The 21361-nt window shown below is 46.0% G+C and overlaps 3 protein-coding genes across 3 annotated transcripts; 1 reads left to right on the forward strand and 2 right to left on the reverse strand.

Moving 5' to 3' along the window:
• Nucleotides 1–6719: 6719 nt before the first annotated feature.
• LOC128298170 (uncharacterized) lies at nt 6720–9312 on the forward strand. The gene is made up of 5 exons (XM_053033912.1): nt 6720–6887; nt 6959–7072; nt 7152–8696; nt 8761–8890; nt 8951–9312. Exons 1-5 carry the CDS (start codon nt 6720–6722, stop codon nt 9310–9312), a joined length of 2319 nt encoding a protein of 772 aa, XP_052889872.1.
• A 2013-nt stretch (nt 9313–11325) lies between these two features.
• On the reverse strand, nt 11326–15518 carry LOC128310292 (probable ATP-dependent RNA helicase DHX34). Its single transcript, XM_053046896.1, has 5 exons — nt 13509–15518; nt 12847–13437; nt 12363–12774; nt 11980–12277; nt 11326–11897 (listed from the first exon to the last, which is right to left on the reverse strand). Exons 1-5 carry the CDS (start codon nt 15516–15518, stop codon nt 11579–11581), a joined length of 3630 nt encoding a protein of 1209 aa, XP_052902856.1. The 3' UTR covers nt 11326–11578.
• Nucleotides 15519–15638: 120 nt separating this feature from the next.
• LOC128307432 (GPI mannosyltransferase 2) lies at nt 15639–21097 on the reverse strand. Its single transcript, XM_053045277.1, has 2 exons — nt 21000–21097; nt 15639–20282 (listed from the first exon to the last, which is right to left on the reverse strand). The coding sequence occupies exon 2, from the start codon at nt 20061–20063 to the stop codon at nt 18384–18386; it is 1680 nt and encodes a 559-aa protein (XP_052901237.1). The 5' UTR covers nt 20064–20282; nt 21000–21097; the 3' UTR covers nt 15639–18383.
• Nucleotides 21098–21361: the final 264 nt, after the last annotated feature.

Here is a 21361-nt window from a genome sequence, read left to right on the forward strand (position 1 = left end):
GAATCATGGATAGAGATGCAGAGTTATTTATTTTATTTTAATCATTTCCTCAGGTTCATTAATCCAAATCTAATTTATTCAACGCTAATTTTGTCCCAATCAGCAAATGATTTTTAAAACTTTATATTTAATTTTCTAAACACTAAACTTACCATTCCTTTACTATGACGAACACGAAAGCTACAGTTCGTTTCTCGCCGGTAAAAGCTATCGTCGCTTTCGAAAGCTCCATATAAAAGGACATCGACGCGCAGGTCCGCCGCTGATAACTGTCAAAATGTTACAATCGTGCAGCCCGAAGAGCGGGGACGAAGAATGATAGTGAAATGATCACCGCACAGACACACGCGCACAAAATCTCCGAAGCACCTGCCTAGTATTGGAGCATCCTTGCTTGATGTGTGTTTGTTGCACGATGTACATACACGCAGCGGTGCCTGGGAATGGTAGGATAATCCCGCCAAGAGGTGTAACGGCTACCGTAGCAACAGCATCCAGCTCCATCCAAACACGTAGTGTACGCGCTCCACTTGGGGGTTGGGGGAGACAATTTACACTGTAGCAGCTACGGAGTGTGCGTGTGTTAGTGGTACTGCACTGTACGCGTAGCATGTTTATGAAGGGATGGTGCAATGTTGAATGTTTCGCCAGTGTCAAAGCATCCTTCGACGCGCTCGGGATCTGGAGGTGGTAGAATAACGCTCCGGAATTCGTGTCAACTACTGTGGGTGACCGTGCAGTGTGAAAACGTACAGCGGTAAGGTGAGCTGAGATAGAATTAATCAATCAAGCGGTTGTGCTTGCAAAGAAACGGAAAGGCTTTGCTGTGCGGTGGAAACGGAACGGCCATGTACCTGCTGCTGTGAAAATGGTAATCCCCAAAAGGGATGTTTTGCCTGTTTGAGCTCGTGTGCGTGTCAGAGTGAGTGTAGTTTAACTCATCATTTTATAAGCAGGTGTCGCAGAAACTACTGTTTTCCGTGGAACCATCAGCTCGGGAAGTTTCTTCCTGCGAAATGTGCATTGTGCGTCCACTGTCTGGATAGTTATAGTAACCGTACAAAGGAAGTGTTGTCGCATTGTCAAGGATACTGCGACTCTGCGTCGTACGTAAAAAGATGGTAATGTAAACGGTGCTCTGAGTGTGTGTGTGTGTGTGCAGGTGGAGAGCAGGAGGGAACGTAGTGGCAGTGGCATCCTGCGTCGTGCGAATACGTAAAGGGATCTAGTAGACTGGAATGAATGCGGACGGCTTGCATAGGTGTGTAATTTGTACTTCCAAGTAAATAGCAACCACCGGCACGTTTGTGTGTGAATATGTCCTTGGGCTTGAAGTTTGCAAATACAATCGCACCGAAATTAGGACGTACGAGACCACTTGCACATGATGCTCCATTTCAAACATGTGTCAGTCGGTAATTGAAGGGTTCGTTATCTGTTCGTTTCTGTTTATATTTAGTTTTCCACTGATTTATGCAATTTGTAAATTAACTTTACTTGCTCCACGTGTACCATAACGGTGGATTTGATTGCTTGCCGTTGAGATATGGCGTCGTTTACTTCGTAAACCTTTATTGACCTCATTCCGAATCGCCGGTGACAAATTTGTTGTCCGTTTCGGTGGTAAAATTGGTTGTTTAAAAATGCATACCCAACTCTGCTCTTTCGCCTTTCTCTGAAGTGATCGAACGGAGCAATCTTAAAACACCGCAAGGTTAAGTCCAAGCGAGCACAATGTACATCTTCCGAGTTGAACGAAATGTATATATTTGTATGTAAAACAAAAAAAAAAACAACAAAACGAACTAACCAACCGGTCGGACGCCATTCGTAAGCAATGCAATTTAGATGCCCTGTAGCCGGAGTTTCAGAAGGCCGTGGCATTGCTCCGAGTACGAAATTGGCCATCCTGGTTCACGGGGAAATTGATTATTCATGTCTAGCTGTTCGTTGTTCCACGGGCGATGGTACAGCCGTGTCGACGAACGGAGGTCAGAGCATAAACCGGGAAAACAAATGATACTGTCTAGTAAAATCTGAAGAAAATGCCATCTATTTGTTACGCTGTGCTTCTCAACGGACCAAGGGTTCGGTGTTTGAATGTGGTTTTCGAAATGCGAAATCCTTCAAGAAATTTGCTCTTTAACTGCTTGATCATGGTATTAAAATGTGCACTGTTAAACAACTTTCCAATTGCCCATTCGTCAATTGGTTGGATTGATTTCCTGGAACTTTATCCAACATTAAACCAGCCCTGCCCCTAATCCGTGAATGCTGGGAACTGTTTATTCCGCTGGTGAATTATCCTTCCAAACGGTAATCCTACTTGACTGTTTCTATTCCTTCTACTTCAGGAGGTGCTTGTGGGTGTGAGAGAGAAGCGTTTCTTCTCTATCTATCAACACTTCAAGGATTTTCTTTAGATTGTGCTTTCCCTCCGGCGTTCTTAAACTAAAGATGGGGCTTGTGTACAAATTTGTATATGTGTGCATTTTTAATCAAAAGAGAAAAGCTGGTGGATTGAAAGAAAATCTAAGAAAAGGCGCAAAGTCAAACGAGCTTTACTTGAGATCGACTATTTGCTGGTTTGATGTTTAATTCTACCCCCGAAGGGATGAATCTTGTTTTGAGATCGAAAACATGCTACTTTACGCAGAGTAAGGAAAGTTTTGCAGCTTTTTGGAGGGTTGTTTCTCGAACGTTTTAGCTGTAGGTTACAATTTAACACTGTAAGAAGTGAAACGATAGTTTACAATGGAACAATTTTACATCGTCTTTTTAAGGTACTGTTTTACATAGACCTTTGATTTGCTTGTTGGAAAACCAAACCTCGAAATACATGGAAAACACGTTTCCGAAATACACGAAAACACATGGAAACAAGCCGGATTAGTATTTTTTCTTCTTTTTAAACGCTAAAGATGCTCCCCAAAAAGGACTAACATTTCCATGAAACGTATTGTTCGGTGTTCTCGCTGCTTTCGAACCGATTGCTCTAATTAGATTACTTCCGCACGCAATATCGTACGGTTTGAAGGGCGAAACCCCATTTGTGCGGAATCTCCACTACGATGGGGAAGAATGTCAGCACTCTCCTCGAAGAGTCCTTCTCGGCTCGAGATCATGCTTACGTGCACCATAATTTGAACGCGGGAACGTAAAGGATGCTGCAAAATGGTGTAATACCCCGACACGATCGACAAATCTCGTCCTTACAGGCAGCTCGTCTATTTGTTGGCCGAACGTTGATTGAACGTTAAATGTTTCATTTGGGGGTACTATTATTTAGTCCAGTTTTTTTTGTTTCAACATCTTTATTCAAGGTAAAACAGGCACGTGTATTGTTTAATAACGGTTCTGGTTTGTTTTATTATCTAATTTACTATGTTTTACTATTATCAAAAAGTTAGTCTTCAGTTAGACCTTTAAGCTTCTACTGTTGGAAGATTCAACGCTGCAGATATACGAAATGTGGGCACCAAATACGCGAAAACATAAATTAAACGCAAACAATGTAATGGAATAAGAACAAACCGCACCAAAAATTTTTCTTGTTTTAGCTTGTAACTTAACAAATTTGTTTGATGATGAATATTGTAACATTATTTGGAATGTGATGGTTAATAATGGTACCATGGCATTAGCATGATTGTTACACCGAATTTCACGCTTAATCGAAATCGCCAAACAACTAGAGTGCGTAGCCTGTTATGAAAATTAATCCCCAAAGCTGTATAGAAACTGGAGAAACACGAGAATAACTGTTCCGAGAAATTCCTGCCAACTTTCTGCGAAACGTCGAAAGATAGGGCAAGTAGCGTTTTAAGCACCAGTAATTAAACTGCAAACATGGCCCCATACATACGTTGTTGCATTGGCAAAAGCGTGGGCACTACACATCCTGCGGCCCGCGTTAAGAAGCGAAGAATGCAACAGCGATTTACTGCTTCAACAGGGCAACTGCCATGCGTTTCGTGTTTTGCACCACACGTTAGCTTATTACCATGTGCGGGTGGAAATTTCCATACTCGCAATCTGGCTCGCATGAACAATCCATTCACCTCAACAACCATCGAATGGTTTTGATGGATGCTTTTCCTCGCAGCATCTTGGGGCCTCTCTTGCTAATCATCTTGTTATCCGCAGGATGTACACCGACAAACACAGTCCATGAACCCCCAGCGAGTCCGTTTCTTGCACTTGCACAGCTCCAATGCAAGAAACTGATGCATTGGAAAACGCTGTATCATTTGAGCTCAATTTTGGCACGTTCACCTTTGACCGACATGAGTTCTCGTCTGGTTGTAATTCGTAAAAGACCAGGCGTCTCCATTGAGTGAAGTAAAGTACCGGGCGTCTCCATAATCCTTACGTGCATGGTGTAAAAGCAACACAAACCGATTAATGGTACGGCAAAACGTGATCTACCCTGTTCAAAGTGGGATTATCGACTTGTTTTTCTTTTTTACAGTACAGCATGCATAAGTAACAACACAACAATGACACAATGCTGTAATTTCCAGCAATTGTCTACCGCGAAAACGTGTTACGGAGCAGGATTGGGCCGGGGTTTGGGAAAAATGCAAATAAATTACGCTGCACGTGGGATGGAAAAATGGGGCCGAAACAAATAAAATACCAACCGTGGAAGAAAGGATGGAAATTTTGTGGCTGTTGTTATTGACATACAGCACACATACTACCGTGCAAAAAAGTGGCCTATCTAACCAAACACGTGGCATATGATGGTCGTATTTCATCAGGCCTCGTTCGAGATGCTTTGCATGAGCGTAAACTGTACACCGCTTAGGCAAAGCACAGAAGGTAAGCAAAGGGAAATATATCTCCATTCTTGGGCTGGCTGTTTTTGAGGAACATCACGAGGACCATATTTATTGGTTGATGAAAATGACAGATCTTCTGCTTTTCACCAACGGCTCACTCCACCGCACCCCGGGCAGGCGAAGCCATGGATTTATTGTACGTTCCATTGTAAGCTTTATTTATGTTTGGCTCCTTTGTTTTTCATTATCATTCCCCAACAGTTGGGCTGCGCTAAGACGGGCTCTCATCTGCAACGTATCATTTGTTTGTTTAACCGACACTGCCACTTAAACGTTGGGTTGTATTTTTGATGTCAGTTGAAGGTAAGCGAAGAAGCAAACACCAAACCAAAAACGATTGTGCACGTTTGAAGATATGCCATTGCCATCGTGACCAGCTTTCTATGAAACGGAACGGATCAAAATAGAATGGCAATACATAATGCCCCCAAGCATAGTAGTATCTTGTTACATTAAACTACCTTGACTGTGCACTGTTCTGTGCGCTTACAAATAATACATTTCACCTCTTCGAGTGCCAGTTGGCGGGCGTAAATAAGAAGCACTTTGGTATCAAGATGAAAAACATCGCCGGAAGTACTGCTGTTGCCGGGGTGATTGAAAAACTTTCGACAACGGACCGGACGGCCGTCGAACCGTCGGGCCCGGATGTGGGAGAGGCAAGTGCCTTGAATGACATTTCTGAAACGCACGGATGTCACGCTTTATGCCAGCTGCTTTATACCTGCTGTGCTTTAGTTCCGGCCGTGGTGGATGCGCTTGGTGCGCCACGTACATGCTGAGACAACGGGCCGAACGAGAAACTTTGCACCGGAAGCACTTTTCCCGGGCTTGGGCGAAAGTTTGAGATCGTTTCGAACGGCGATGTTTCGCAACGCTCTGCTAGGATGGTTACGAGATTGAACAATCCACGCGGTAAGGTTGGAAGGCGTACGGCATCGACAGCGAGGGAGATCTTTCTGTTGTTGTAATAATTTCATAAAATACTGGCAACACACTGTTGAACATTGAAGGTTCACGGAAATGCACCATGCATTATGAGTGTGATGAATAAACGCTTTATAAGTTGTAGTGTTTTTTTTGCTGGGACAATGTTGTAATAGACAGCGAGTCGCACAAAACCTAGCTAATTGGAAGCAGATGTAGCTGTTTACTCTATAAAGGCACAAATAAATCGCACCTAAAATTGTGTTGCGGCGCATCGTCAGGGTTACTACTAGCGATAGAAACACCGAAAACGTCGGTATTGGACTGATAATGTGATTTCCTTCCATTAGTCGTTGCACTATGATGTTCTACCTATTTCTGGAAGCGCGTTCAATTCAATTATTGCGGCACAACGCCCTACGGTGCTGGGACACATTTCGAGGAATGGACAAACTGTGTTCCAATGTAGAACAATATCGGTCGGTAGAAACCTACGGAATGTGTTACGTGGAATGAGAAATTGGTAGCAGTACGGTAAATCATCTCACAACATTGCCCTTGAAACTGCACTGCCCACACTATAATTCAGGCTCAGATGCATTTTTCATTACTATCACATCTTTTAGCGCATTTCGAGTTATTGGATGGGATTCAAAGAAAATGAAGAATTTCTCTGAAAACAATTAAATAAGATCATCGTGTTTCATTTAATCATTTTGCATCTTTCAATCGTTCTGCTTCATGCAGGTGAACTGATGTGGGTGTAGCTGACAGTGGTACAGGGAACCACAACAGAAAAATACGATGAATACTCCCACCAGTGCATTATAGCCATTTCCAACCATTTCACATGGTGTGTAGGCATTGAGGCAGAACTATAGCCCACACAAAACGGTGTGTACTTGCCAGGGGAGGTTTGCTAGAGGAGACGTGAATCGGCACGCTACAATGGGCAGCTTACCAAACCTGAGCGATCTATCCACGGAAAAGCTCGAACGTCGACTCGAGGAGCGAGAACGCATCCTGGCCCGCGAACGTATCATCGAGCGTGATTTTGGGCGTGAGAAGGAATCGATACGGACGCTTGAACGACCCGTCTTCATTCACAAGCAACAGGTAAGTGGAATTGCTGATGTACCGGGGTGTACCGGCGAAGAAAGCTTACCATTTGTTGATTGCAATTGCAGATTGCGGCCGCTAAGAGTATCCTTCAGCAGAAATGTCCACCGGGGTCGAGGAAGGTGATGCGAACGCGAAGTTCTGGCCAGGCGCATCACATTTGGGATGACCCTATAATAGACGTAAGTAGAGGACTTAGTGCAAGAATTGCAGTATTGAGAAATAGAGTGTGATCGTAATTCTTCTCTTCTTTCCCTTCAGCAATACTTGACGAACTACTCGCCGGCCTCGAACCGTAGCCATCGGATCTCGGTAGGGCCAACCTTTACCGCCGCCTACCAGTTCCAGTCATCCTCACTCGGGAACAGACATCGGCGGGATTCGGTCAACAGCTCGATCGGGGCGACGTCCGTCCGGAAGCTGCTCACGGTGCAGAACCGCAGCTACGGCTGTCGGCACAAGATCCCGTCGCACGTACGCACGAAGATGATGAAGAATTTCATACTGGTAGCGATGGCCCACGGTTTCATGTGTACCGCGCTGGTGCCGCTCGTTGTACTGCAGGGCGCTAACTCGACCTGGTTCCAGCAGGAATCGTGGCTAGCGGCCGGACCGGACGTCGGTTCCGGGTTGCTCAGCCTGTGCTGTGCCGTCACGGCCGGCATGAGCCTAATGACGACCAAGCTGGTACAGCGCTTCGGATACTCGATCGTACTAGCGGCCAGCTATGGGACCGTCTGTTTGTTTTTAGCCGCCCACATCTACCCCGTACTGCTGTCGCTGGTGCCGGGGTATCTGCTGCTCGGACTGCTGCTTGGACCCTCGGTAATATGCAAGCAGGCGCTGCTGGTGTCGATGGCGGGTAAGCTGAGCTGTACGCAACCGGAATGTGGTGGCACTAGTACCGCCGGTGCCAACGCCGACAGCTATGATGATCACCGCATACTGTGCAGCCGGCAGGAGCAGGTCCGTCGGCTAGGGCGATGGTTCCGGGCGGCGGGCGATCTAGGCATTATTATCGGCACTATCGTGGCAGCGTTCGTTCTCACGTGTGCTTCGGGTTCGAACCGCATCGGGTGCTACTACATATCGCGTCTTGCCCCGCCAGTGCCGAACGCAGCCCTGACGGGGATACTGAACGGCACGACACCAGCTATCAACGGGTCGCACAACGATCTGCCTGCGGACGGTGGGTTGCCACTGTACAGGGACATCCTAATGTCGCTACCGGAGGCGACGGAGCAACCCCTCGACCTGACGACGACCGACAGCAGCACCAAAGCAACCAATCCTTCCACGCCCAAAATCGTTACGCCTTCGATGCCGACGTTGCGAGAAACGATGTACTTTCTGTACAACATACGGCTGCCAGAGCCGGCCGGGAATGGTGACGATGGGTATCATGCATCCAGCACCGCCAGTGGCCCTGCCGGCCCGGAGGAGCAACGCGATGCAGCGGGCCCGTACATGGATCGGTTCCCGTACAGCATGTTCCAGACGAACGACTACGGTGAGCGTATCTGTGGTTCCCATCTCTGTCCGGTTTGGGATAGAAACGTGCCGGTCAACGGTAGTGCGCTGGAGAATCAGTTGAAATTGCAGGGCTACACCGGGGCCACGCCACTGATGTGCATCTATTTGGTGTTCGGTGTGCTAGCGTTTACCGTCACCGCCTTTACCACGGACATTGAATTTAACGTCAAGTTTGACTCTATAAGGCGTATGTCCGACACGCTGCTGTTTGCCGGACCGCTAGCGTATTTTGTCGGCACCGAGCAAGCGTACATGATGGCTGACTTTATGAAGGTGAGTATTTGCAGTGTAGTGAATGTGACGCGTGTATTGAGATCGGCTGTTCGCTGCATTTCAGGCATTCGTGGCATGTGAGCTGGGACCGAACAGTGTGGCCGGTGTGCTGGTTGGCATGGGTGTGATGCAGCTGATAGCCGCCTGCACCTTAAGTATGCTGCTGAGACACACCAAACGTGTCGTAGTTATTGGTAGGTAGTCTAAGTAAACTCCAATGCAGTTTATTAAAAAGAGTTTCCTCTCCTTTCCAGTGGCTGGGTTCATATTCCACGCATGTTTGCTGCTTGTTCTGTTGCGCTGGAAGCCCTCCAGGGACGATAGTGCCGTACTGTACGTCATACCGGCCGCCTGGGGTGTCTGCAATGCCGTCTGGGAGACGTTACTGTTTGCCCTGACTACGCTCACGCATCCCAACAAGTTTGCCGAAGTGACTTCCCCCTTACAGGCGCTTCGATTCCTCGGTCTAGCCGTAACGTTTGCGGGCCATGGAGTGCTGTGTGAGGCACCGAAAATCATCATACTCGCCATACTGCTAGTCATCTCGGTCATACCCTACACGATGCTGGAGTTGAAGCTGGAAAATCAACGGAAGGCCCTAAAGCTTAGCTTGTGACGATTGTGTGCACACGATTACTAATGTTCGGCGAAGCAAAAGCACTACTGAAGCTCCGGTTGACTTTGGGAAGATCCACCCAGGGGCTAGCGGCCGGGATGGTAGTGCTTTGCGGACCACTGTGCGAATCAGAATCGGTAAAAATGGCGCCTTTTGCTTCTCCTGGTAATTGGTGCGGACGTCGGAATGGACGTTTTGTTCGACAGGGACATGTGACATTCCTTGACAGCATCCGCATGGAACAGAACCAGCCCGAGAGGAACAAAATCTCCTAGCAAACTGAGTTAACACATAGTAGCGGTCATTTATATTGTCTTTAAAGACCCCAAACGGCCGTTCCGCGTAGGATGAAAGTTGTGGTTTAGAGCGCAATACGCCATAAAATCGCTGCGTGAGTATAAATGATATTCTCTACTCTCGAGTTGTTACTACTATTGCCGTACCACCGTAGGGCTAGTGAAGATTTTAGTCTCGTTTCTCTCCTATTTCTATATTCTGTGTAATCTGTGACATTGAAACATTGGGTTATAGAAGCGTGCACTAAGAAGCTAAGGACTACCGCACAACTTACCGTTGGTAGAATGCTGTGCCACAATGTGAATGTTAGAGATACTGGTAAAATACGAGTGTGCGTTGCTCTTATCTCAGCAAACAATACGTTCAACCACTTGCACACAAAGCGAAACTATTACTTCCTGTTTCCGCACGGCCTCGCATCCTTTCCGGCCATTTACGCTAGGTCCAGTTTGAACATCTTCTTCACGCCAAAGAGTTTACGGTTTACGGAAATGGAAAACGGGCTAATGGTGGGGAGGGGAAAAACAATGTTCCATACGCAGTGTGAAGAAGGTAAATTGGAATTGCAAACCTAAAAGTATCAGTAGCAGGGAAAATTTTGATATTCGAAAACGGAAGTGCTTAGCTACACGATTGATGTTCTGAATTTGTGCCAATTGTCAACGAACAACTAAATCATACACATATATAAATATATATATATGAATAGGTGAATAGGTGAGTGTAGGAAATTTATACATACTGGCAAACATTATTGATTGCAAACTTTAGGCAAAACGCACAACAAATTAATCTCGTACGCAAGAAGCTTCATGGGTATGAGTTGGATGATTTTTATGGTAGAAGCGCAACAGTGCACTTATAGAAACTACTAGCAGCGGTAGTAACATTAACAGGTGTAACGTGAACCATTTGCGTAGAAGTGGGATAATTGATCAACTTTCGCACGTCGGTCGAATGATAACAGAATGGAACTAAAACAATCGATATAGCTAGAGCGCTTTGCAACGTATCGTCGTAAGGTGAATATTCGACCGGTGAGGCAACTTAAGGCGTGCGTGCCATTACGTAGAATCCGCATGTCTTACACAGTGCCAAATAATGTTATGTGTAGGCAGAGAACGCCGCAAAGCATTGCACGGTAGCAAAACGAATGTAAAAGTTATGCAACAGGTGGTTGGAAATTTATTTAATTCGTGACCCGCCATTACAAAGTTTTTCGGTAAACTTGATTTGTCTCACAAGAAGGATTTTTTTTTTAAATTAATTTCTCTATCTCTATTGTAATCGTATTATTACGTTACACTGTTTTGTACAAGCAAGATTGGAAATCATTATTTCAAAATAAGGATTTTGAGAATCGTAATATCCTTGTTGATCAACTGATTTAATTGGAGAGCTTTAGTAAGACAAAAATTGAATCTATTGTCGAGCTGGCACACAACAGCAAGTATTAGTGCAAGCATGAAGATATGTGTATTGATTAGTCCATTTAGGCATTACCGACAAAATGTCACTAATTCAGTTGAGGACTTATTCGAGTGAAAAAAAATCATACTGACGAAGCGGTTATTATTAGGACTTGCATCTAAAAAACGTACAGGACGATGGTCAAAAAGTGTTGCCAATATCAATCAAATCGGTACCACTTGGAAGCCACTGAAACGCTTCGTTGTTCCACTTGAGTCAGTAGAGCTGTAGAACACTTTGTAGTCCCTTCTTTGTACGCAAACGCGAATGCGTGTATGTGCCGCGTGGGTTTGTCTAGTGGAGTTTTGATTACAAACCAAAACCATTGTCAGCGCCAAACAGTTATAGCCAAACACACACGAATAAAGCCGACAGGATAGTCTATATACACGCAAGTATTAACAAAACGTTCGTTTTTTTAGAACTTTTAATTATTTAGATGAATTGACAGTATAGATTGGAGCTTTGGTAAAGCGTTTCTCCAGTTCCAGTTCCAATCTTAATCCTGCGGTTCCTGTTTGATGCGTTTGCCACAACCTTTCTTGTGCTTTAGCACCTCTATCGCGCTCAACATCATCTGCTGGCCACAGCTCGCGCAATCGTATCGGGTCACATTTAACTTTCTAGATGAACCAACTTCACTTGCCGCTGGCATTGCATTGCTGGTCGCTTCCTCGATCTTTTCCGGTTTGCAAATGACTGCGTGTTGAAGCTTTTGAAGGCCGGTCAAACGAAACGTTCCTCGGCAGTGTCCACATTCCCAGTCTTGCTCTAGGATTTGTTCGTGCATCTGCATGCTCCAGTCCGTCTCCACAACGCTTTGGTGGGAAGAAAAGAGAATATTGCCAATGTAAGCATGTGTTACAAACTATTCAAAATAAGATTATGCCCACTACTCACCAACCGTACGTAATGTTTTCTGTCAGAAATACGCCACCCTTCGTTTCGTTATACAGTGGTTGGAACTCTTCGGCAAATGGATTGGGATTTGGCAGCTCCATTCGCTGTTCACCATCTTCTTCTGTCGTATGGCCAATATAAAGTGATTTTAGATCTGCCGGGAGCAACTTTTTAACGGTGTAACACACTTCCGTGTTCATGTACTGGGCCAAACTGGACCAGAGTTCGCGGTTCATCTGCTCGATCGGAACGTTCCGTTCGACCTTCGTTAGCTCACCGTCTGCCGTAACCGTAAGTGCTGCGAGTATTGGAAGAAGAAGCAAGAAGGCTTGATAGTGAGGCGGACAGATGGGACATACACTGCAGCAAAGCCTAATAAATACCTTTCAGCTTTTCTGCTAGCAAGCGATTCCATAGCCTTCTCAGCTTCGTTGCTTTTAGCAGTAATGTCTGCCCACTTTCCGGTGCTGGGAAGTCCAGGCACAACCATACATCGCACACAATCCGCGAGAAGGTGCTGTTCGTTTCGAGCGTGTGTGCAAACAGCAACAGCGTTTGGGCGGCCGGCATACGGAGCGTGTTGGTTAGATAAGATTTATTCGTCTCTAGTAGCGTTAAGTAGCACACAATCTGGTGACGGGTGCTGAGCGGTTGGCGTGATTTGAATGTGGGCGGTTTTTCCTCAATCTCGCTGTCTGTCAGCTGCAGCAGTTGCGCATTGTTGCCGAAAAAGCTCATCGGATGCAGCGAAACGTATGGTTTCGCACGGGTGTGAAAGAATTGTTCCGATAAACTCTGATGATTGAAAACAAAAAAACAAGACAGTTATGGAATGTGTTGGACGTCAATGTGTGTGAGGTCAGTTACCTTGCAGTAATTGAATTCATCAGCAATCGCCACCTGGGGATAGAGGCCACTGACCAGAATTAACTTAAGCGTCATCAGATCTCTGTAGCTGCAGGCCGTTGCGCCGGTTACCAGATGCTGCAACTTGGAGGAATCGTGGCTCAAACGAAATTCCACATCCCTGATGTCCACCTTCCCGTCGTCTGCCTCTTCGTCGCCATCTTCGCCCAATCCCCAAGGGTCAGATTTAAGCAGTTTGCGTTTACGCGGTGCTTCCATGCGGTGCGCTTTCCGCAGTTCTTTCAGCTGACGCAACTCTCCGTTGCGTATTGCTCGCTCCGCACTGGACAAATGGTCATTGTTTTGCGACTCCATGAGACCACAGTCCTGTAGCAGATCTTGAAACTGATTGCGCAGCTTGGTGATTTCGTAGAACCGCTGCTCTTCCAGTCCCCGGCGCCGGCACCATACCTTGGAGCTTTCGGTACGACGATCACCATCGTCACGCCGCCCGTAATCCGTCCGGTGTTGCTTGATCTCCAGCCATTCTTTGTACGCGTTCAGCAGTGTGATCGGATCACCATGGTCAGACTCGAGCGATTTGCGTGCCCTCTGCGAATGAGATGGAAAACGGATACAGCTGATCTGATACTAACCACTCTAAGCCAGAATTCACGCCCTACCTCACATTCCGGATCACGGTACGCACGATTGGTGAACGGTGACTGCACGCTTAGTGCTGCGGCCAGTGTCAGCACTGGTTGTAGCTGCTGAAATACGCAACCCATCAGCAGCATCTTTCCGATGCCGATGTCGACCGGTATCTTGGCCAGTGCTTTACCCAGCGGTGTCAGCTTCTCGTCCTCCGTCAGTGCTTCCGCCTCCTTCAGGCCGACGATCGCGTTCTCCACATTATCCATCGGCGGTGGCTCGACGAAAGGAAACAGACGCGCATTTGGCAAGCCCATAGATATCATCTGCAGCAGCAACGATTCGAGCGGCACCTTCAGTATTTCCGCCGTGCTGTACGCATCAAAATCGTAAAACTGTTTCTCCGCGTACAAACGATAGCAAACGCCGGGCCCGGTACGGCCGGCGCGGCCTTTGCGCTGTTCGGCGGATGCCTTCGATATCCAGAACTCTTTCAACCGTTGCATCTTCGTCGTTGGATCGTAGCTCATCTCCTTTACCTTCCCACTATCCACGACGAACCGAATTCCGTCGATCGTGACCGACGTTTCTGCGATGTTCGTCGAGACGATGCACTTGCGCATACCGTCCGGCGCGTAGTCAAACACCTTATCCTGCTCGGCAATCGAGAGCGTGCTGTGCAGGGGTAGAATGATCCAGTTCTTGTTTTTTTCGTTGTACTCGCGGGCGGCATCCACAATGGCGGTTATTTCGTTCAGGCCGCTGAGAAAGATCAGCACATCCCCCTTTTCCGTTGGTGGATACTTTTGGTCAACTAGCTGCAGGATTTGTATGTAAGGTTCTGGGCTGAGACGATCGCTCTGGGTGCGTTTACCGCCAGCGGAACTACCCGCTGCTCCCACCGGTACGTCCTGCAGCTGGGGCATGTAGTGCAGCTTGATGGGGAACAGTCGCCCAGGTACCTCAATAATGCGGGCCTCCTCTTCGGTGAAATAATCGGCAAACAGCTTGATGTTGATGGTGGCCGACATCAGCACCAGCTTTAGGTCGGGACGTGCACGGATTAGGCACTTGGCGATACCGAGCAGGAAATCACCATGCAGATGCCGCTCGTGTACCTCGTCGAGAATGATGACAGAGTACTGCCCGAGGTTTTCCTCGCTTGCCAGCTGCCGCAATAGCAATCCTTCCGTAATGAACAGTATCTTTGTGTTGGTGTTTTTGCTTCGCTCGAACCGTATCTGGTATCCCACCTCGGTTCGATACTCGGCCAACAGTTCATGGGCCACACGTTTCGAGAGGGAAATGCAAGCGATACGGCGCGGCTGGGTACAGGCAATTCCTTCGTAGCCGGCCCGGTACAGATACTGCGGCACCTGGGTAGATTTACCACATCCCGTATCACCGGCCAGCACTACTACCCGTTCGTTCCGTACGGCTTCCACTATCTCCTCACGATGCTTAGCGACGGGCAGATTGGCTTGGGCCTGGCGCAGTTTGCGGAGCTTGCTAAACTTCTCGCGCTGCCGGAAGTCCAAGTAATGCGTAACGATCTGCAGCAGTTGTACAAGCTTGGTGTGCGTTATGGCACCGGAACCGGTTCCACCCAACCGCCCAAACAGCTCTTCGATGGGAACGCTCAACGAAATGCTACAGCCCAGAGCCTTACTGTACTCGGAAGGTATCGTTCCATTGGGGCAACGATCTCGCACTGCCTTGGCGGACGGTGGATCAGGAAGGATCGGTTGTCCGGTGCGTTTTAGTAACGATTCATACTTATTAACAAACAGCCAAAAGTCATTTACATCATCCACTAGCTGATCGCGGGCACAGTATCCTCGCAGCACACGGTTTAGCTCCGTTTTGTGGTCCAGAAAGGAAAAGTGTATCAAATTGGTCTGTTCTTGTGATGTCGGGTTGGTCCGGTTGGAATGACTGCTCGATTTCGGTGCTCGGGAAGATGGTGGACTGCGGGTCGGCGAACGATGCCCTCTTCGCGATCCGGAATGTCTCGATCGGTGATCGTCCATGCGGTGACTCATATTGTGAGAAGAGAACTAATTAAGAAGAAGTTAAGAATTTCAACTATTATTTAAGAATATGTACACAAATGATCTCAACAAAGGATTACATTGAATACACATTCACACCGTTAATGGTAATCGATTGAGAAGTTTATTGCAGTTACTATTAGAAATAGTCCAACAGTGAAACTAGGTATTGTCTAACATGCCAAACTCGGCGAAGATAGTAAAGATCACGTACGATTATTAGAAAAATCTGATTTCAACAAGTGTTCGAATTTAACGACTAGATGGTCACGGCGGTCTGAAATACCTGAATGGCTAATTATATTTCTTTTGCCAATATTTAAGTACCGGCTTAGTTGTTTTTTGTTTGTTGCTGTTGTGAGGTTTCAATACCACACAGGAAGAAAATAGCTTTAATTGATGTCTTTTTTGTCCATATTGTATAGATAACTGTACTGCTTCCCATTGAATTTAGTGTTTCGCTACGCGGAAAACACAACTACGGATGAAAATTTTCACATTTAAATTGAATTCGAAAAAAAGCTATTGAACGTTCCCTCAGTAAGGTACATTGCTTGTCGTTACAATGAAACTTCTATTGCGCAAATGTAGCGCATAAATTCTACGACAGACAGACTAAACGCAACGTTTCATAGGTCAGAATAAAATGCTAATATATCGCTCCTACGACTTTCGAATTAGGTTCGTTGTCTAGCGCAAATACATTGAAACCAAATGCTATACATTGTGCATTAACAGAATACATATATACAATGTGCAATAATAATAATGTGTTAGATAAGTTTATAAATAATGCTACTAGCTCTGAGTGCTTCGCTAATTGATTTCTTATATTAGCTGAAACAAAAAGCCATGTGAAGATATAGGCGATATGTTATCATTTAAATTCCAACCTGTGAAACCATTTATAGCGCTTGTTTATTCTTCACCTTTGCCGTGTCCTCCTCCGGCTTTTCTGCTTGTATAACTTGTATAACTCTCAGCGATACAGTGTACGGTTAATTGAACTGGTTTCGTAAGGTAATGTAATAGCTAAAATCGATTAGACTTATCTAAAGCACGACCGGTGAGTGTGTGCGTCTTTAAATCTGCTTTAATGCTATTAGGTTTAGCTTGGTTTGATTATTTATGCGTGAGGAAGATTTGGTTTTTAAAAGTATGTATTTAGATAATTGTTATTTACGTTTGCTGTGTTTGTTTTAACTGTTTCGGTTCGATTAAGTACAGTGCGACTGGTTTAATTGCTTAATTTTGTTAACGCGTTTGATTATGGTGGCTTTTAGTTGCTTCTGTTGTTTTATCTATTCTGCCTTTTTGTTACTAACTAATCACTAACATGACGTTGAACTCGCCCTGATTACGCATACTAGCAGAGTGTATCGACGTGATCATTCTGTTCGACAATTATTATTACTCGTCACCTCTATTACTTCCCGCAGAAGTAATACGACTGAAGATGTATAATTAACAACGATTTGAAACGTTACCTACTAATCATCCTATGGAAAAAACACACTAACTTTCCGGTTTCGATTCACAATATGTTTAAGTTCGTTCGATTGCCCAGTTCTATAACAGGAAATATTTGTTTGATTGTTTTCGTTCTGTTTAGGTGTACTCTTGCGCACATTAGTGTAGTACTTAATTTAAACGGGTCTTATTTAATGTTTAATTATATGCAGTTTTGATTTCGCGAGACTAGAGCGTTAGGTTTTTGTTTCGACCTTTGTCTTAAACCTGTGTTATTATGCTTAATGTAAGATAGTAATGTATGTTTTGTTTTCGTTTTCACTCCAAAATTTAGCTTTTCCCATTTTTGGAACTATGTTTCACAACTTTGCACTTACAATTTCTTCCCATCTCTGCTCTAAATCTGCTTTGTAAAGTCTTGTGGATGGTAAACTAGGTATATGGGTCGAGTTTAAATATATAATTTATTGTTATTTAGTATAGCAGCAATATTTTTGTGACTGTGTATATATATATATATTATATATGGTAGAGCTCTGCAAATTCCACTTTTCTCGCACCTCGATTCAGCACTCCCTATAGGCAGGAGGCGACCGGGTGGAGGAGTCGATCCCTTTGTTTCATGCGTTGCATTTGTAGCGTTTTGTAGTATTGTTTATGTACACAAATGTATAGCGAAATTACGTTCGATTATATATTTCTTTGTTGGTTTCTCTCTAACTAAATGGTCAAAGCCTGTTTTCGGCCTGCACACGGGGACGACAATCGTTCGGTGGTAATGCAAGGCGGTTGATAGATACTAACAGTACGCTTCCATTGCACGTCGGTTCGTTTTTCCATGTTAACAACCTATATTGTGTAACTACACGAAAACATAAACCCCCTTCGATACAGTTCTAATCTACTTACAATGCTAAATAAACACAGTCCGGATCGAAAACGATAGGCATTGTTTTAAAGTATTTCTCTCCCAATTGGCTAATAATTTTGGCAAATTTTGAAATTCAACATTTAAATGGCAACACCCATCGCATACACAAACAATGAGCAAATAGAAAGCGTAACTTTGGTCGTGAAGCGCAACGTGCACGATGGTTCAACCGGTGCTACACGTTACAACAGTACAATGCTTTCTTCTCCCTAGCTGTTGTTGCTGTCCTTTGTTTTGGCAATAAGTATGTATGAATGTATGTATGTAGAGCGAAAAGGCACGAGATAAGTGTAATCCCAATGGTGTGTAGAATGTCTTGGTTTATGATAACCGTCGTTTTGCTTTGGTCAGTATTGATATTGTGTTCCGCAGTTTCCAAGGAGCAAACGAAGCAAAGAATGGCCACTAGCGATGAGGGGTTGGTCTTAAAAACAAGGTTTCAGCCGCTGCTCTTCCTAGGTCCATGGATAAAAGTTGCTAAACAGCACCGTTCCCACCACGGTGTATCCGAAAAAGTACACCAGAATTGCTTGCTGCCGTCCATTCATCCAGCGAAAGTCCAGCAGATCGCTCAGCTCGATGTGATTCAGCACGTGGGTGCAGCTGTTTTCTTCTCCATCCTTGACCTGCTTCGAAAGCTTCCGGATCACTTGCCGCTTGATAAACGCTCGTTCGCCGGTAAAATATTCGGCCGTATACCAATACAGCACCGGACTGGCAGCGCACAGCAGCCGAGTGGTAACTTGCACGTGAACGAACAGCAGCGAAAAGATGGTCAGCGCGAGCGCGTGGACCACGAACACCAGCGCGAACCGATCGTAGGGACGCATCAGTTTGTGCTGCTTCTTGGTCAGCCGGAACAAACCTAGGCGTACGGCGTAATCCCAATGTTCGCAAAGGTACTGGTACGAGTTGCTCAGTACGAGATAAATTGCCGGCAGTGCCAGCAGGAAGTTTGGCAGCTGTTTCAGCTCGTAGTAGCGCAGAAAACCCACGTTCCAGTAGTGGCTTTGCACGTACGAATACGACAGGGGCAGCAAATTCGTGCACCAAGGTGACGAATCGTCCGTTTTATTGCCAGCCAGTACGAGACCGTGCTCCACCGCATACTCGCGCACATGGTCGGGGAAGTTGAACTTCTGCACGAAGCAAAACAGGTAGTAGTTGTACACCTGGGCGATGCCGTAGTGAAACAGCACGATGATCAGCATCGAGAAGAGCCGCGAGCAGATGCAAATAATGTTGTGAAAGTTGTACTGGGCGACGATACGACGTACGACGAAGTAAAGCACGAAACCGATATTGAACATACCGTTCGAGCGGCACAGGATCGAAAGGCTGAGCGGGATGGTCAGAAAGATCGACGTCACATCCTCCATGCACTGGTACATTACGACGAAGGAAAGCCACGCGTACAGACTTTCGGTGTACGGGGCGGTAAAAAAGATGGAGGCGGGATTGAAGCAGAACAGCAGGACGGCTATTTCCGCCTTCTTCTGGCTGCCGAGCACGTGCTTGCTCAATCGGTAGAGCGCTTTGGCAGCACCGGTAAAGCAGACCACATTCAGCAGTACCGCCAACAGCAGCGAAAGCTCCCGGTAGCTGACGAACGTGACCACTTCGTAGCTGCTCAGCGCACTGCTCACTATCTTCAGTATGAACGGAAACAGCGGGAAGAAAGCGAGCACATTCTCGTACGTATAGCCATGCTCGGCAATGTGCAGAAAGTACTGGCCATCCCAGCGGTTCAGTCCACCCAGTGTGAAGCGTACCACGGCATCTAGCGGTCGTTCGGGCGCGTCCTTATCGTGCGGTGCCACAAACACTCCCGCTTCGTGATCCGGCAACAATAGGTTAGCGACAAGCTGTAGTACTATCACGAACAGACGGCTACCAATGGCTAGCTTGGTGATTGATATGTGAAGAAAGGATCCGCTGGATGGTGGTAGTTCGGTCATGGTGGATGATTCCGCGTCCGTTTCCCGGTGAATGCTACCTGTCGCGGGTTGGCTATGTTGATGCTGTCGATGATGTTGATGTACATGATGCTGCTGATGCGTTTTCCCATTGCCTACTACGTGCATCCTTCGCTTTGGCGACGAGGTTGCACCACCGTTGTAACATTCCGAACGCATTGTTGCACCAGCTCCAACGAGCCACAGTGATACATCAAAGTATTTCCACCCAGGAAACAGTCATATGTGGATGGATGTGGAACGGTTCAATATTAATGATGCGAACCGTTGCGATGTTTTCGATGGAGCATTTAAGAACTATGCCTGAGCCAGCTGCTGTAGATTCACCTTCCCTCGAACGTCAATGACAAAACTTCACTACACACCAGTCCGTGGCCCCTGGAAAAGAGAAAAGAAATCGTATTCAGGGTTTGTGCCTTTAATAATCGTAACAGCAAGACAAAACAGACTACCAAATTTCGCCTTCTAGCAGATTTTTTTTCATTTATCCACACCCAGTCATGACGCACAACCCTCTTACTGAATCCAAATTTTACACACTGTTTCACTTGGTGGAAAATCCTGATACAAAATCTTTCTTCTTTTCCCGGGGCCACAACACACTTCCCTACGACTGGGCTGATCGCTCACTGCACCCGTAGTGCGCGTGTCTCGATGGCCGCGTGTGCGTTCCGATTTGACGATTCATACGGGCCCCCCGTGACGAATCATGCGATCAAAACAAAAGCCACGATGCAGCTTCGTAAAGCAAACAATTCCTCTATCGCGTGAACGCGTAAAGTTCTCCTGAAGTTGCGTGGACGGTGGGATGGGGGTTTTCCCGGTTTTGTTTATTTTTTATTTTGCTGGTACACCGGGGCTTGGAAGGGGAATTGTACATCCACTATGGTCAGCGGTAACCGAAGCACAACATATCGGGGATAAAATGAGCCGTTTCCGGAGCTCGTTCGGTAGGCTGGCAAAGGTACGCGCACGCGTTCACTGCGTTCACTCGTTTCCGCGTGTTCGAAGTTCGCCGCGGGTTGGAGCAAAAATATGCGTGTGCGTTCGTTTTTGGGAGTTTAACACCAAAGGTATGAAGCTATAATTACTTACGACTATACAGCTAGCACCAGGACACTAGAGAGCGTGCAAATGGAATTACAGTTGTTTCATGCACTATTTCGCGAGGTTCCGAACAGGGGGGAAATTCCTGAAAACGTTGTTTAATTGAAAATTTTCGGAGAGACGAAGTACATAACAACAATATCCATCTTCCCACTTGACTGAACCGTCGCGGGAGGTATTGATTGTGCGTATGATTTTGACAAGTGATCTGTGGAGTATATTTTGACATTGGTAGGACTCAACAAAACTCTACAAATTGAATCCAATTTATCCCGAAACATTAATTCTTTCGAAGCACATTTTAAACATCTATTTTGCTAGAATGCGGTTGATTCGCCATATTTTCCAGT

The sequence above is a fragment of the Anopheles moucheti genome, chromosome 2, assembly GCF_943734755.1.
Source record: "Anopheles moucheti chromosome 2, idAnoMoucSN_F20_07, whole genome shotgun sequence".
NCBI classification, from domain to species: domain Eukaryota; kingdom Metazoa; phylum Arthropoda; class Insecta; order Diptera; family Culicidae; genus Anopheles; species Anopheles moucheti.

What these genes read in the sequence shown, in the direction of transcription:
- LOC128307432 (XM_053045277.1), bottom strand. Translation starts at nt 20,063, where the DNA reads ATGCGTTCGGAATGTTACAACGGTGGTGCAACCTCGTCGCCAAAGCGA.
- LOC128310292 (XM_053046896.1), bottom strand. Translation starts at nt 15,518, where the DNA reads ATGAGTCACCGCATGGACGATCACCGATCGAGACATTCCGGATCGCGA. An exon ending in ACCGTGATCCGGAATGTGAG is followed by an intron (nt 13,438 to 13,508) that starts GTAGGGCGTGAA and finishes TCTCATTCGCAG; the next exon opens with AGGGCACGCAAATCGCTCGA. An exon ending in GAAAACATTACGTACGGTTG is followed by an intron (nt 11,898 to 11,979) that starts GTGAGTAGTGGG and finishes TTCCCACCAAAG; the next exon opens with CGTTGTGGAGACGGACTGGA.
- LOC128298170 (XM_053033912.1), top strand. Translation starts at nt 6,720, where the DNA reads ATGGGCAGCTTACCAAACCTGAGCGATCTATCCACGGAAAAGCTCGAA. An exon ending in TCTTCATTCACAAGCAACAG is followed by an intron (nt 6,888 to 6,958) that starts GTAAGTGGAATT and finishes TTGCAATTGCAG; the next exon opens with ATTGCGGCCGCTAAGAGTAT. An exon ending in GGGATGACCCTATAATAGAC is followed by an intron (nt 7,073 to 7,151) that starts GTAAGTAGAGGA and finishes CTTTCCCTTCAG; the next exon opens with CAATACTTGACGAACTACTC.